The 15014-nt window shown below is 41.1% G+C and overlaps 1 protein-coding gene across 2 annotated transcripts in view; it reads left to right on the forward strand.

Annotated features, from left to right (window-relative positions):
• The window catches only part of LRP2 (LDL receptor related protein 2), a 179069-nt gene that overhangs the window by 116445 nt on the left and 47610 nt on the right, over nucleotides 1-15014 (forward strand). For both annotated transcript variants that reach the window (XM_019553734.1, XM_019553736.1), the window contains exons 45-53: nucleotides 2043-2162; nucleotides 4012-4143; nucleotides 4901-5102; nucleotides 5577-5872; nucleotides 6464-6980; nucleotides 10241-10393; nucleotides 11187-11357; nucleotides 12936-13159; nucleotides 13513-13690. In XM_019553734.1, coding sequence (XP_019409279.1) covers nucleotides 2043-2162; nucleotides 4012-4143; nucleotides 4901-5102; nucleotides 5577-5872; nucleotides 6464-6980; nucleotides 10241-10393; nucleotides 11187-11357; nucleotides 12936-13159; nucleotides 13513-13690 — 1993 coding nt within the window. The remainder of the gene's footprint in view (nucleotides 1-2042; nucleotides 2163-4011; nucleotides 4144-4900; nucleotides 5103-5576; nucleotides 5873-6463; nucleotides 6981-10240; nucleotides 10394-11186; nucleotides 11358-12935; nucleotides 13160-13512; nucleotides 13691-15014) is intronic.

The following is a 15014-nucleotide window of genomic DNA, read 5'->3' on the forward strand; positions in this document are numbered from 1 at the left end:
TTAGTTAATGTGCATTAAAATAGGCTAATGCACATTTTCCTAGTACTTCAAAATGGAGGGCTCATTTATACATGCAGGGAGGCTGCTCCAATGTGCTTTAATTACAGTGCATTAGAGCAGACTTGATTAATCACTGTGGTACTTACTGAACTCCAGCAGACTCCAGCATCACGTGTATCAGTGTCCCTGTGCTGGAAAATGGCCGTGGGGCACTTTAAACTAAAACTTGTTTGATCAGCTTTAGTTAAAGTTCCCCTATCGCCATTTTCCAGCACAGGGATGCTGATACATCAGGTGCTTCAGACGTTTTAATTAGTGCAGCTCTAGGAGCCAGGCTAAATAAAGCGCTCCCACCCCCTACCTACTGGAATACTTCTGTTAACTCCCTGAGGACATTTATACACATACCTTCTTGTCCTGTGATGTGCTGGAGATCCGCTGCCTCAGAGCAGATGTGATTAATCAAGTGCTCCACATGACAGCTGATGTGAACTGCACTGCACACAGTGCAGTTGTATAAGCAGTGAAATGCATGCACACAGAAAATGGTGGTGGTGTGCTTTTGAACTAAAGCACCTTCAAATACATTTTAGTTCAAAAGTGCGCAGCCACAATTTTCTCAGTGCTGACTCACATTTCGCCACTTATACAACTGCAAGTGTTGCAGCACCAGGTACTTTTCAAAAAACCTGGTGATACAGCACTTGCATATGTAAAAATGCCCTATGGAATTAGATTTAATGCACATTAACTAAAGCACGTTAATGAATATGTAGACATTCCCAGTGTTTTTCATTTGTAGTATAGAAGTTGTTTTTGCATAGTCCTGACCATGTTTAGCTACCCCACATCAATTTATAAAATGTATGTTGACATTACATATATCTGGTAGTGATTGAGTGGGTTATTTTGCCCAGGCTCATTGCTTAAAGTTGTCTACGTTGAATTGCCTATTCCACAATCTTTCTAAAATGAGTCCACTGATTATAACCAATCCATAGAACAGCACGTGTGCCGGGAAAACAATTTGGCTTCCTTGCCAACCAGGAAGAAATATAGCTTCATGCTGTTTTATGAAGAATGTGCCATGTCTTTTCTGTAACTTAAAGCCAAAAAGTACTGCTCAGTTATGGACGGCATTCATAATTGGAAGCTATGAGAGAAAGTCAAAAGTGTAGTGTCTTAAGAAAGAAAATACAACAGAGAGAGAGTGGGGAAAAAATGGAGGGCAAAAGGGAAAAGGAAACAAGCTCAAGGTATTAGTGAGTGAAACATGTAATTCCTATGAATTCCTTTATTGTAGGCATACAAAATGGCAAGGCCAAAGAGTAAATTTACAGGTTTTAGACAAGAATTCCATTATTTCATGTTTAGAAGTGAGATCAGTCACCTGAAACCACCACAAAGAATAGCAAAATTGTCAGTATAAAAGGTACATTGTAGGTCAGGATTCAGGGGATCCGTCAGGTGCACTTTACATTGCATCTTATTTACACTGTTATTGGAGCTACGCAGGCTTCTCTTCCATGGACAATACATTCTGTTGTGGAATCTCAAGAAAAAGTAGTGGAGGAAAAAGGAAGAGGGAGATCTGGTGTGAAGTTTTATTTCTTTGCTGCAAACTGTTGTCATTTTGAAGCAAGCAGTTATGCTGACTGGTGTAGGCAGTGGAAAAAGGTGTCTTGTACTATAAATTAGTTTCTTGTGTACAACTCAAATATAAAGTGTTTTGTCTTGCAGTTGCTCTATGGAATCTTGTATCTACAGCAAATCCTGCCCTCATAGAAGTGGATACAACAATAGAAGTTGCATGAACTTTTCTGAGGAGAGAATTTGGTCCATTGTTTACATAGAAAGAGCACTAGATTGTACAACAAGCTCTTTGCAGATAGAATATGAAAGGATATCTTTCCTAGCATAATTTTTTCTCTTTCTTTTTTGGGGTCTGTAATATTTTTGCGTATCATGGACTCAAAAGCAACTTAAAACAAGTTGGAAGGGTAACAGAAAGAAAGAAGTCATACATAGGTTTTTTCTTCCAGTCTCACTGACTTGCACAAATAGTGAGTTTCGTTGTACATCTGGACGTTGTATTCCTGCTCATTGGTTCTGTGATCAAGGAGTAGACTGTGCTGATGGCTCTGATGAACCTACTTCTTGTGGTAAGTGTGTACCCAAGGGAACTATTCTGGGAGGAAGTATGGTCATGAAATTCATTGTGGGAAATAATTACTCTTCTAAATGATAGTCTGGATCTAGATCAGGCTGATAGTAACTGGAAAATAATTATCTTTCAAGGGTATTGAGTGGCTTACATAATACAAATCTGTAGTTTCACTTAATTTCTTAGGATTTGCATCACAAAAGCTCTGGCTGGAATATGAATCCTTTCAAACCTCCCCTCTCTTCTGTAAAACAATGTTTTTGATGAATTGGCTGGGGGGGTGGTCTGCAGTTTGGAACTGAGAAATGAGATAGGAAAAGCAGAAGAGAAAAAAGCAAAGTATTCTCTGCAGAGAAAGAGAGAACAGAATGAAGTCACTGGGAAAGTGTTTAGAGTACTCTGAGAGCAACTGCCATCACTCAAGGATTGTACCAGAGATAGAGATTAGATTGATAAATAACTCCCTGTGTTTCTTGAAGTACAGTGTGTGTTTGTGGGCAAGAATTGTTAGCACATTTTCTTGCCTACAGTGTGCTTCCAAACAAAACTTGCACCATGTTTTTTTGGAAGGCAGAAGGTAGAAAAAGAGATTTTTCCAGTCACGGCCAACTGTGTGACAAAGAGTATATCTTCCTGGGAGCACAGAGTGTCCAGGAAGCATGGCATCCCAGGAGAGTCTGGGTGAACCAGCAGAGAACAAGGACTTTCTGCCACACCAGGAAGTCCCAGCTGCTAGTTGCCTCTCCTGGACTGTCTCTTAGGATGCCACAGTTCCTAAACACTTTGTCTTCCCAGGAGGGCTTACTCTATCATACAAAGTTAGGCCCAAGACCCTTGCAAGGGCAGTAGAAAGACTGTTAGTTCTTTACTATAAGTAGTTCTTCATATACAGTCCTGTAAATAAAGTGATGTTTCCACATTGCAAACCTTGCCAAGATACTACCAGCAGCTCACTTGCTCCTTCAGGCAGAAGCTACAGTGCTTAGCCAGTAGATGTGATTGTGAGATGGTTAATACCAGTTGCTAATCAGGTGTCTCCAGGTGTGCTGCTTTTCTAGTGAAGAAAACAGCTTCCCAGTTTTGAGGGGCTGATTTTGAGGAAAATGTGTTGTATATGAGAAAATACAGTATTAAAATGAAAACTACATTTTTAGATTCAAATTTAGAAGTGACTTTGACTGTTGCCTGCTCTGCTAGTGCATTAAGAGGGTTTAGGGTTGTATTTAAACTGATAATGCTTTCCCTTTATTAAGACCTAACTAAAAATGTTTCTGGTCTTCCTCCAAGCCTCACTCTCATTACAAATAGGTTTACTAATATTTATGCTTACTGGGAGCATCAGTACAAGACTCTGACTGCACAGTAGCCTGATACTACTGCATAGTACCATCACATGGCAAAAACTGTTATGTGACACTACTGCACAGTAACTTAGGTTACTGGGCGTTTATTTAGTACTTGTTTATACAACCAGTGCACAGCAGCATCTTGTGTAGATGCATCCACTGTTGCTTAAGAAATGGCTACTGCATTGTCATTAGATTTGATGTCCTCTTCAAATTTACTAAGTTTACTGGATTCAGATTTCCTTAGGAATCTATTTTTGAAGTGTAACAAGATTAACATCCTAAAACACAAAGCAGAGTTGTATTTGTAGGGATTATTATTGCAAAGAGAGAAATGGGATGATAAGAAGGGTTGCTTTTTTTATCCCAGCAGATAGAGCCTAAGTCAAATTCTATTACCTTGAGCCTTTGTTTGGTCTTTCCCAAGAATAACTTCCCTCAAACAGTTATTACAGCAGTGCAACCCAGTCTAACGAGCAGAGTAATTCTATTCATTTTAAGTGCCCCACGTGCGGACTTGTTCAAGTGACCAGTTCAGGTGTGATGATGGTAGATGTATCCCAGCAACGTGGATCTGTGATGGCGATAATGACTGTGGGGATATGAGCGATGAGGATCAAAGACATAACTGTGGTAGGTGTCTAATGCAAATAAAATATGGTGCTTGGGACAGCTCTTGGGTTTTCAGAGCTGGATAAGTTTCCTGCAGGGTCTCTATGATTTTGTGACTTACTCTGCCTTACTAGGAATTCATATTCTATTTTGTTTTTAAAATCCCTTTCCATTTTGTGCTGTTCCATCTTCATGAAACGAGATTTATATAGTAATTTGAAGGGAGGTAATGCAGACAGCAGTAGTAAGCATACTTATATTCACTGGTTGCCACAGCATGTTTTTGTTTATGAATTACCATTACATATTTGTATTAGCCAGGTTCTGATGAAAATCCTTCTTAGCTGGAGAGTGGAGAGAGTTGGGCTGTGGATCACTGTTGTTTGGATGCATAATAGATAAAGGGCGGGGGGCCTGGTTTCTAGTCTTATATTTTTTAGCACCAGGTGGGCATAATTGTAGATGCTGCACTAATTGTACTACAGGATTTGTTGTCTTCGTTTGATCATCCCAGGGTACTGGGAGGTGGAGGGTGTGAGCTTTGATTCATTATGCACCTTCCAGGAATCTTGAGGTGTGGAGGCTTTTCAGCACCCTTTGTGTAGAACAACAGTCAGTGGGGTGACACCAAAAATAAATTTGTTATTTTAAACTTCATAAATGGACCTTTACATATATTTCTGTGAGAAATGTCTGGTCCAGGTACACTGGAGAAGCACATTTTATACACACAAGAGAGAATAAGTTTAATTCAGTTAGTGACTATGCTTTATTTTAGCAAACCGAAACTGCACAGCTGCTGAGTTTACCTGTGTGAACAGCAGGCCCCCAATGAGGAGGTGTATCCCTCGGGCATGGGTTTGTGATGGAGATGCTGACTGCAGTGATGCATACGATGAACATCAAAACTGTACGCGAAGATCCTGCTCTGCAAATGAATTCACATGTAACAATGGATTGTGCATACGAAATTCATACAGGTTTGCATGTGCTTCAGCAATAACAAGAGGGTCTTAAAAGCAGTTTTAAATTATGGGATTCATTTTATTTCAGTTTTCACATTGTTCAGTTATTAATTAGGTCTGTAGTTCATAGTGGAATAACTTAAATGTAAGGTATTTATGTGTAACTTTTAACTTTAAAAACATGCAGGATGCTTGAGTAATATATTGACCATGCTCCCCAATAGTATTAAACAGTTACTTCTGAGGACAGTAACTGTTCATGGAAGAATTCTGGCTGCTTCTTCCCTGCATGAGACAGTGTGGTTTCATTACAACTGTCTGTTATGGATAAGGGGAATAGTTGGGAGGAAAGATTTGCTCATCTTTAGAAACTAAACGAAACTGCAGAAGCTCAGCTCTTCTGCAGACGAGCTCTTATGCATCTATCCATCTGTCCATTAGACAGTCACCATTGTCTTGTATTTTAACAAAGCCCGCATTCTTCTTTAGGTGTGACAGAAGAAATGACTGTGGTGATAGCAGCGATGAGAGGGGATGCGTCTATCAACCTTGCCAACAGCACCAGTTTACATGTCAAAATGGGCGCTGCATTTCAAAGGCATATATCTGTGATGGCGATAATGACTGTGGAGATGAGTCCGATGAGCTGGAACACCTTTGTAATACACCAGAAGCAACCTGTTCTCCTCATCAGTTTAAATGTGACAATGGAAACTGCATTGAAGTGGTTAAAGTCTGCAATCGACTAGATGACTGCTTGGATAATAGTGATGAAAAAGGCTGTGGTATGTGTGGATTTATCTAGGGACTAGGGGGTCTGATATTTAATTTAATTTAAAATGTTTTTAGATTAAGATTTTAGACAAATGCTATAGAAGTCTTAAACCAGCATCTTCATTAAAATGATACATTTTCCATCAAGGCTTCCCTATGGGATTATGAAAAATACATACATATAATATCTCGTATTAATACATTATATTATCTTAAACATAGCAGCTTAATTCGTATATTTAACTAATCCATGAAAACTAACAATTTGGGCATGCTGGTAAGTAGAATGTATGGCACATATTATAGTTAAGAAGATTATACTATTATTCTTACCAGATAAATGCTTTGTAACTATTTATTTTTGTTTTGAGGAATAACACTGAGTTCCATGGAAGAGAATTTGGCATTAACTCAGCTGGCATTAATTGTCCTAGATTCATAGATTTAGCGGAGCTATGACAATTTATACTAGCTTAAAATGTATCCCTTATTTCTAAATAGCAAGATGAGATTCAGAATATAAATTGATTTTGACTCCTATGAATACGTTATTCTCTGAATAACCCAGTTGCTTGAATAATGTTTTTATTTTTGTACCACAGGGATTAATGAATGTAATGACCCTTCAATCAGTGGGTGTGATCACGAATGCACAGATACCCAGACTAGTTTCTACTGTTCTTGTCACCCTGGATACAAACTTATGTCTGATAAACGGACATGCGATGATATTGATGAATGTACTGAAACACCATCAGTATGTAGCCAGATTTGTGAGAACACAGCTGGCTCTTACATTTGTAAGTGTGCCCCGGGATATGTCCGTGAGCCTGATGGAAAGAGTTGCCGACAAAATAGCAATATCTCCCCCTATCTTATTTTTAGCAACCGTTACTATCTGAGAAATCTCACAGCAGATGGCCAGTCTTACTCTCTCATTTTGCAAGGACTAAGAAATGTGGTAGCACTGGACTTTGATAGGGTGGAAAAGAGGTTGTACTGGATTGATGTGGGTAGGAAGATCATTGAAAGAATGTTCCTAAATGGGACAAACAAGGAGACAGTAATAAGTGATGATGTGCCAAATGGAGAAGGGATCGCTGTTGACTGGGTTGGCAGGTAAGAATATGTTTTTAGCCTTTTTTAAACTATTAAGGAAATTAAATGTGGCAAAATGTGAGTTTGTTAGATCTGGTTTTGAATCTATGTATCACATGTCTACAGATCAGCCACCAGTATAAAAATATCTTAGTACAGTCGATAGTCACTTGCAGCAACACCTGGTAAGAGCAACAACCTCTTACCAGAAACATTTTCCCTTGGAACATATTCCATGTTATGTATCCAAATGACACTCCCTATAATAGCAACAGTATGTTACTACTATCAGGTGTTAACTGTAACCAATAATACTGATTACTGGTAATATTTAGCTGTTATTGTGTGGTTTACATTGTCAAAGCACCAAACATGCTTCTTGTGAGTATTAGGTAGTGTAGGTTTGTGGGATGCATAGGTTTTATTATGCTCATTTGACAGATGAAGCAACCAGACAAAGACATTCTGGACCCCTTAGCAAACCATGAGATTGGTTTCAGCATCTTATGATTAGCTTTTAAAGGTGTTGCTGAGCTGTCTCCCTCTTTCTCTGTACCTCCACAGTGTGTGAAGGCTGTTGGCACTTCCAAAGTTATTGGGCAGTTAATTTGCCATCCCTGTTGCAGGAGCTTTTACTGCTTTCTCTCCCAGTCCTCATCTGTTCTTCCCTCATAAGTGTTAAAGGGAAGCACTTAGAGATGCAGGGAAAGGGAAAGGAACAGAGGAGTGGTCCCCATTGCTAGGAAGGGAAACAGGTGCTCTAAATTCCTGATAGGAAGGGAGGGGGGTGGTTTTTACTCCCTTCATCTTTCCCCCTCGGTGGGTCCAGGTTCATGTGAGAGGTAGAGTGTGAGAGGGGAGGCAAAAGACCCCCCAACTCACTCCAGACTCTCCCACAATGTGCCCTGATACTTACCACAGAGGCAATGAAGAGCGGCAGCTGGGAAGAGATGCTGGGGCAGGCTCAGCAGTTCCGGAGCTGCCTGAGCCTGTTAATCAGTGAGTGCAGGGGGCATGGCCTTGGAGAAGTGCAGGCTATTCAACAGACAGCTGGGGATGTAGCTGAGCCTGTGACAGGAGGAGAAAAGGGGAATACCAGCGGGGAGACGCGGGCTGCAGAGTCAGGGAGCACAAGCCCTAGGTACTGGGAAGAGAAGCCGAGAGTCTGCTGGAGGGTGCCGGTAGGCAAGTCAGGGAGTATAAACTCTGGAGACAGACAGAGGCCCGGGAGTCCCACTAGGAAGGCCCGGCCCCTGGGATGCCGTGAAGAAGCAAGGCTCCAGCCAGGAACGCAGGTGTCATGGTGGGGGACAGCCCCGAGGGACCACTGGCACCCCTGAGAAGCACCCAGTGAGGGAGGCATGGAGGAATCTGGACCCCCGTGCAAGGGGAGTGAATGACACTGGCTGCCGGGACCAGGACAGCACAGCTAAGGGGTCAGCCGGGCCTGGAAGGGAAAGGGCCCGGTCCCTAGGGAGGTTGCCACGTGAGGCAACTCCGAGGCTGAGTTGCCGACTGAGGCTCAACTGAGGCTCAGCACAGGGTGGCCGCCCATGTCCACCACCTGATAGGCTAGGCTAGGCTAGGAGGAACAGGTGAGTCCCCCACATAACCAAAAGCCCTGGGAGGTAGAATCCCAGAAGTCTGTCAGCAGACCCAGACTCTTTTCAGTTTTTCCTAAGTTGCAGTTAACCCTGGATGGGGTAGATTTAATTGCCCAAGAGCTCTGAAGATGAGGGATGGCCATGGGAAGACTGATGGCCAGGAAGGCGTGATTCTTCAAGGTGGGTGGTGTGGATGAGGCAAAATCATCCAAGAGAAAGACCTGCAGTGAGCAGAGTCCACCCAGGCCATGGATGTGGTGAGGGTGGGGTAGAGAGGAGGTTGGAGCCCCATGAAGAAACCCAGGGTAGAGATCCCCATCTACCAGGAACTGCCTCCCAAGAAGGGATCAAAGAAACATCAAAGATGTGGCAGGCGAGCAGGCGCAGCATCCGAACCAACTCGGTGGTGCCGAGCCTGGATCTCACACTGATGTCACTAGGGAGCAAGGCATCAATCAAGAAGGGGCCAAAGCCCTTTAACACCTACCAGCGACTCATATTCTTTGAGTCTGATTCCAGCCCAGCCAAATGGAAATAATTCCTAAAGAAGGCAAGTGGGTGGCAACATGTGGCAAGCTGCTTTGTTAGCAGTTCTGCTGGTGGAGTTGTGGCTTGTCTATGTTACAGCATCTTTTGGACTTGAGGCATCCTGAGAGTCTACTAGCTGAAGCAGTATTGAGGAGCTCCCCATCTGCATTACCTTACAAGTGTTCATTGTAGCTGGATTATTTGCTGTGATTAGACTCTATGTGCTTTCTCCACCTTACCTTTTGTAAGTGCTAAAGGAGGAAGTAAAAGTGGGTTCTTCTAGAGTTACCATATTTCCAGGTCCAGAAAAGAGGACACCTGTCATGCAGGGGTGGGGGAGAGGCCCTGCCCCTGCCCATTCTGTTGCCCTGCAATGCCAAGCCACAGCACCCCCCAGCCCTGCTGGATTAATCCAAAGATGTGCTGTTGAATTTTGGAACAACATGTACTTTACTTTGTCAGTCTTACAATTTTTTTTTCAAGCAGTCTGGCATAGTTCTTTAGGAGTGAGTTGACATTTAATCCTTCAGGTTTTATTTCAGTGGAAATCAGTGATGTGACTATCATAGTTTGCTCAATTTACAGCTGAGCATAATCCCTACACAAAGTGATAATGATAGAAAACTCTAAAAAGAGACTTATTTAGGCAGTTACATTTTACTTGTCCATGATTTTCATTGGAGAACCATCCAAATGTTTGATTACTTTGGTTTGGGACGGGGTGGGTAGTGAGAGGGAGGGAGAAGAGATGGTGATTTGTACTGAAGCCTCCCAGCTCTGCACAAGAACCTCTGTATTTCATGTCTCCATTCCTGGCCATATCCCTTTTCTTGCAGCCGTTTCTTGGTGAGATAGGAGGGAAGGGAAAAAAGGTTTTGGTATCTTCCTAGTCATGTGCTGTGGACAGTTGCTGAGATTGTGGAAGCAGGGTTATTCCTGAGCAGAGCAGCTGCAATTTTGAGTTTGGCCACAGTACCTAAGATTGGTCAGTGATGCCAGTATCAGCAAGAGGAGGGGCTAGAAATTGTAGGTGCAGGGCAGACTAGTGTGCTAGTGTGAGCCCTATTCATTTCTTTTAGAGGTAAAATAGCTGTTTGATTAATGTAGAGGTGTAACAGCATATAAAATATTGGCTCTAAAATATTCCAGAAAATTGTACTGGGTGGATGCCTACAAAGACTGTCTCTACGTGGCTGAGCTTGATGGTAGATACCGGAAAAAACTGTTGGATCGGTGTGCGGACTCCAATAATACCTTTTGCTTTCAGCATCCCAGAGCTATTGTCGTTCATCCAAAATATGGGTATGACATTCTGAAAGTGTTTGTCTTTTGTTTAATAGTCCACCCATCTTGTGCTGCTTGTGTGAAACTGTATTAGTTCATCAATATATGTATGTTTCTAAGAGTACTTGCCAGTAAGTTTTTGTATCTAGTAGATTTATGAAGTGAAGTTTGCAGGATTGTCTATGAAAATCTATCAAAGACAAAAATATCCAATTATCTGTGGGTGCCCACTGCTCACAGGACAATCACTCCCTCTCTGATCTCTCAGTTCTAAACCTCAAAGAGAATTTACAAAACAGCTTTCATAAACAAGCCTACGAACTTCATTTCATACATCTACTGTATATACAAAATCATAGATTTAACATAGAGATTGGATTTATGACACACTACAATCTGCCTGACATATGATACCCCAGATAATCTGTCATCAACTGATCAATTGCATTCTTTCACACACTTCCCTCCCTTACCCCCCTCCCTTCCTATCTCTACTCATTGCTTCCTAACTTCCACACATTTGCATTTTCACAGACATACTTGTTGTAAATTAGCTTCTTTTCTACCTTGGACCAGCAGTCTCCCTGTGCCTGACAAAGGGTGTTTGTGCCCAGAAGCTTGCAAATAACTTTTTTCCAACTATTTAGTTTGTCTAATAAAAGATATCACATCTACCCAAAGACCCAATGTTACATATCAACCTTTGTTTTTTAGCCATTGGTTTTGAAATCTTACATTATAAATGTAGCTTCTAAAATTTACCCTGGTGTCTTTTAAATATCCAACTAATTATAAATGTTCATTTAAATAGACAGGTTTACTGGACAGACTGGGCAGATCGAGCCTATGTTGGAAGAGTGGGCATGGATGGCAGGAACAAGACAGTGATTATCTCTACCAAGTTAGAATGGCCCAATGGACTCACCATAGATTACACCAACGACAAGCTCTACTGGGCAGATGCCCATCTAAATTACATTGAGTACGTACATAGAAAAGAAATTGTTCATATCAAATTTCAGTGGTAGAATTTATGCTAAGATCTGATAAGTCCCTTCATTGCTGCCAGTTTGCGTGGATCAACAGGTTTTTAAATGGAAAATACAGAGATATTCACAATAAGTTTATTTTTTGACATATTCAGTGAATACATCAGCATGAAAAGGATTAACTGAATCCAAATTAGGATGGAATTGGCAGTCTGGTGTAGAGGGGATGAGTTTTTATGGAGTTGGAGTTTTTTCATTGGTGTTTTATTAGCACTTGGCCCTTTTATGCTGAAGTCTTAATACCATATAGGGAAATTGTCCAGTGATTGTCCAGGGCCAGATTTTGATTGGCTTTTAAAAATTCACCAACAGAGATAAGGAAGTTGGTAAGTAGTTACACAAATAGATCTCACTGAAGCTTGTGAAACTATGCATGAAAATAATTGTTCAGGAATGAAAGTAAAGAAATTCACAAACCAGGATAGATATGCCACTACATCTACATATAGGTATGAATCCTGACCTGAGACAAAATTGAGTGTATATATCATCATTTCATCTGTAATTAAACTTTTTGTGCACATCACTGTGCAGTTGAGTGTAGATAATGTGTGTCCACAGGTTATACACACATTTGTAGAGGCTTCCTAAACATTTGGCTTCCCCCTTATTAAAAGTTCAGAAGAAGACCAGTGAATATCACATGGGCCTTTCCTAACCTGCTGCTTTGCTCCCTTAATTATCTGCATTTGATGCAAAATGATAAAATGTCAACTGCTTGTCTTCAATGGAAGGTTGTTTCAGTTTCAGTACAAATGAGTAGACAGTTTTCTGCTTCTTTCCAGTCTTTTTTCAAATCTGCATCTTTGGAAAATAAGGCTTTATCTTCATGTTTATATCTTTAAGCTCCTTTCCATGTTTAGCTGAAAATGTCCTGTTTTAGAAAAAGTACTTTTTGCCATAATATCTTCCTAGTACCAGGTCATAATAAAAAAATCCCTTTAAAGATATCTGATTAATATAGACTCAGAAGTTAGAACCAGAAGACAATTTTTTTTTAGAATTAAATTTAGACTTGGAAGAGTCTCATTGAATTCATTATTGCTAAATTTTGAACATGATTTGTTTATTTATTATTGCATTGTTGTAACAGCTTTTTTAGTTAATGCAGTAGTAAAAATCTCTGTGCATTCTGGAAGATTTTTCTTTAAAATTTTTTTTCAAAGGTAATGTAAAATTGTAAGGTGTTAGCACTTAGGAATAAAGACATTATATTGAGTGAAGTATATTCTGATATGAATTATGCGGGTAAACTGTGTTTGTAAGACAAAATGCAACCTTCCGGTTGACAAGAGTATACCTAGAACAGCACTGGACACCTGAAACGTTTCCCAGGAAGGACTTTATCTTTCAGTTTACATGTCCTATTTTTATATCTAAAGTAACCTATTTTTATTTCTTGTGTGCCTCAAAATAAACTAAATTATTTTACATTTACTGATCTTCTAAAAGAATATGTGTTAAAAACATGAAGTTCTTTCATGTGTTGTGCATGTTTTTTGTTCATGTAGGTACTCTGACCTGGAGGGACAACATCGTCATACAGTGTATGATGGGACTTTACCTCATCCATTTGCGATTACAATTTTTGAAGACACCATCTATTGGACTGATTGGAACACAAGAACTGTTGAAAAAGGAAATAAATATAACGGATCAGGCAGAACTGTTCTAGTGAACACCACACACAGGCCATTTGATATCCACATCTACCATCCATACAGACAGCCATTTGGTGAGAGAATGAGTTGAGAATTAAGCTCTGATGGCTAACTCTCAGGCTGCACTTAGGTCCTTTTTTGACCTACCCATGCAGTCTTAGATTTGATTACAGATGAAGTAAGATAATTGATGAGGGCAGGATTAGGCTCAAAATTTATGTTTAAAATCACTTTCTAGAACTTTAGGATTTAGTACTACCCTTGTGTCCAGTATCAGATATTTCTTTCTGAGTATCTTGGGGTGGGGGTTGTTTGTTTGGCAAGAGATAATAGTAATGCTCTCTGTATAATGTTACACTATTCGGGAAGATTGTTGTAGTTTGAGGATTTCTGGCTTTGGCATTGAAAATGTCTGTTTTTTCACTAGTGAATAATCCTTGTGGTACCAACAATGGTGGCTGTTCCCATCTGTGTCTTATAAAAGCTGGTGGTCAAGGTTATTCTTGTGAATGTCCAGATAACTTCATGATAGTACAGTTTGGTAACACAGCACACTGCCTTCCAATGTGTTCGAGTACACAGTTCCTCTGTGCAGACAGTGAAAGGTAGGTTCATAGCACACCATCTTTCTTTACTGTTTATTTAAATACAAATTTTACACATAGACTTATTTGCTAGCAAAGCATGAAACCATCCATAGGAGTTAGTTATACTGTCCCTAAGTTTCCATGATCTGGTAAAGGCAAAGCCAGTTTTAATCAGACTTCCACACTGGCAAAGGATTTTTAGCAGAGTCTTCCTTGGTTACGGAGATGAGTGCCTTACTAATGCCTTTTCTTTGCTTTTTTGTACTACACAGCTAATCAAAGCTTGTTTGGGTGTTGCTTGGCTCCAGAGGCCATTTCTAGGTGAATTTAAGAAATGTGAACCTGCTTCTCTCGTGCATTCAGTGCCGCACATTTGGTTCTGCTTTTACAGTCTAACTTATACTAGGTGCCAGTGACCCAGGGGGCCATTTGCCAATGCAGCGGCACAGCCCCTTGGGACTTCCCTTTACCCCAGGGACCAGAGTTGGGGTTTAGAACTAGGCAGGTTGGTTGCTCAAGAGGCCCATTGCTCTGACTTTATATCTGCTAAATACTAGAGCACCCATTGCTTATATAGGTAGGTCCACATTTCCCTTGAACATGGGTCTCTCTCTAAATTACAAAATTTTCTCTCAAAGCTTATGAAAATATGTAGTGTTATCTGGATAGTCTGAGACAGACAAAGACCATCTGGCTTGCCTAAATGTCTGTTTGAATGTTGGCTCTCAGAAAAACTTAATGTAAGAAAAGTATCACAAACCTGAATCCACGTTAACATGCTAAATTGGTGCCCTAGGGCAAACCGTATGGGAAAGTGGGGTTGGGGTCCTTGTTCTGAGAGTGGGGATGACAGGCTCTGATAGTGGGGGTGTGGGAGGCACGTGGTTCCAGGAGAGGAGAGGGTGTGGGTTTGGGAGGAGGGGTAGGGGGGAGGAAAGCAGTATTTTTACCCATGCCAAGAACTGCAGAGTCATTTGCTGAGCTGCTGCAATATCCACTGTGCTCTCTGCCCATTCCAACTGTTGTTCTTAATTGTCCCAGGTATGCTACTGGGGTGTGTACTATTTAGGGTTTGAAGGCAGTTCTGACATCCTGCCTAACTTGGCCCCTGGGGCTGACATCCCTCTTGCCCACCCCTAATTATGTTACACAGCCCCACCAGGGGAGACGCCTTGTTGGACCTGGTGCTGGCCACGGGTGATGACCTGGTGAGGGGGCTGCGGGTGCTCGACCACCTGGATCACCTCCTGGAATTCACCATCCAGTGCAAGGTGGCAAAGGCCTGCAGTAAGGCAGCAGCCCTAGATTTCAGGAGGGCAAACTTCAACGAGCTAAGGAGGAT

Source organism: Crocodylus porosus, unplaced genomic scaffold (genome assembly GCF_001723895.1).
Source record: "Crocodylus porosus isolate Cpor-Errol unplaced genomic scaffold, CroPor_comp1, whole genome shotgun sequence".
Taxonomy (NCBI): Eukaryota; Metazoa; Chordata; order Crocodylia; family Crocodylidae; genus Crocodylus; species Crocodylus porosus.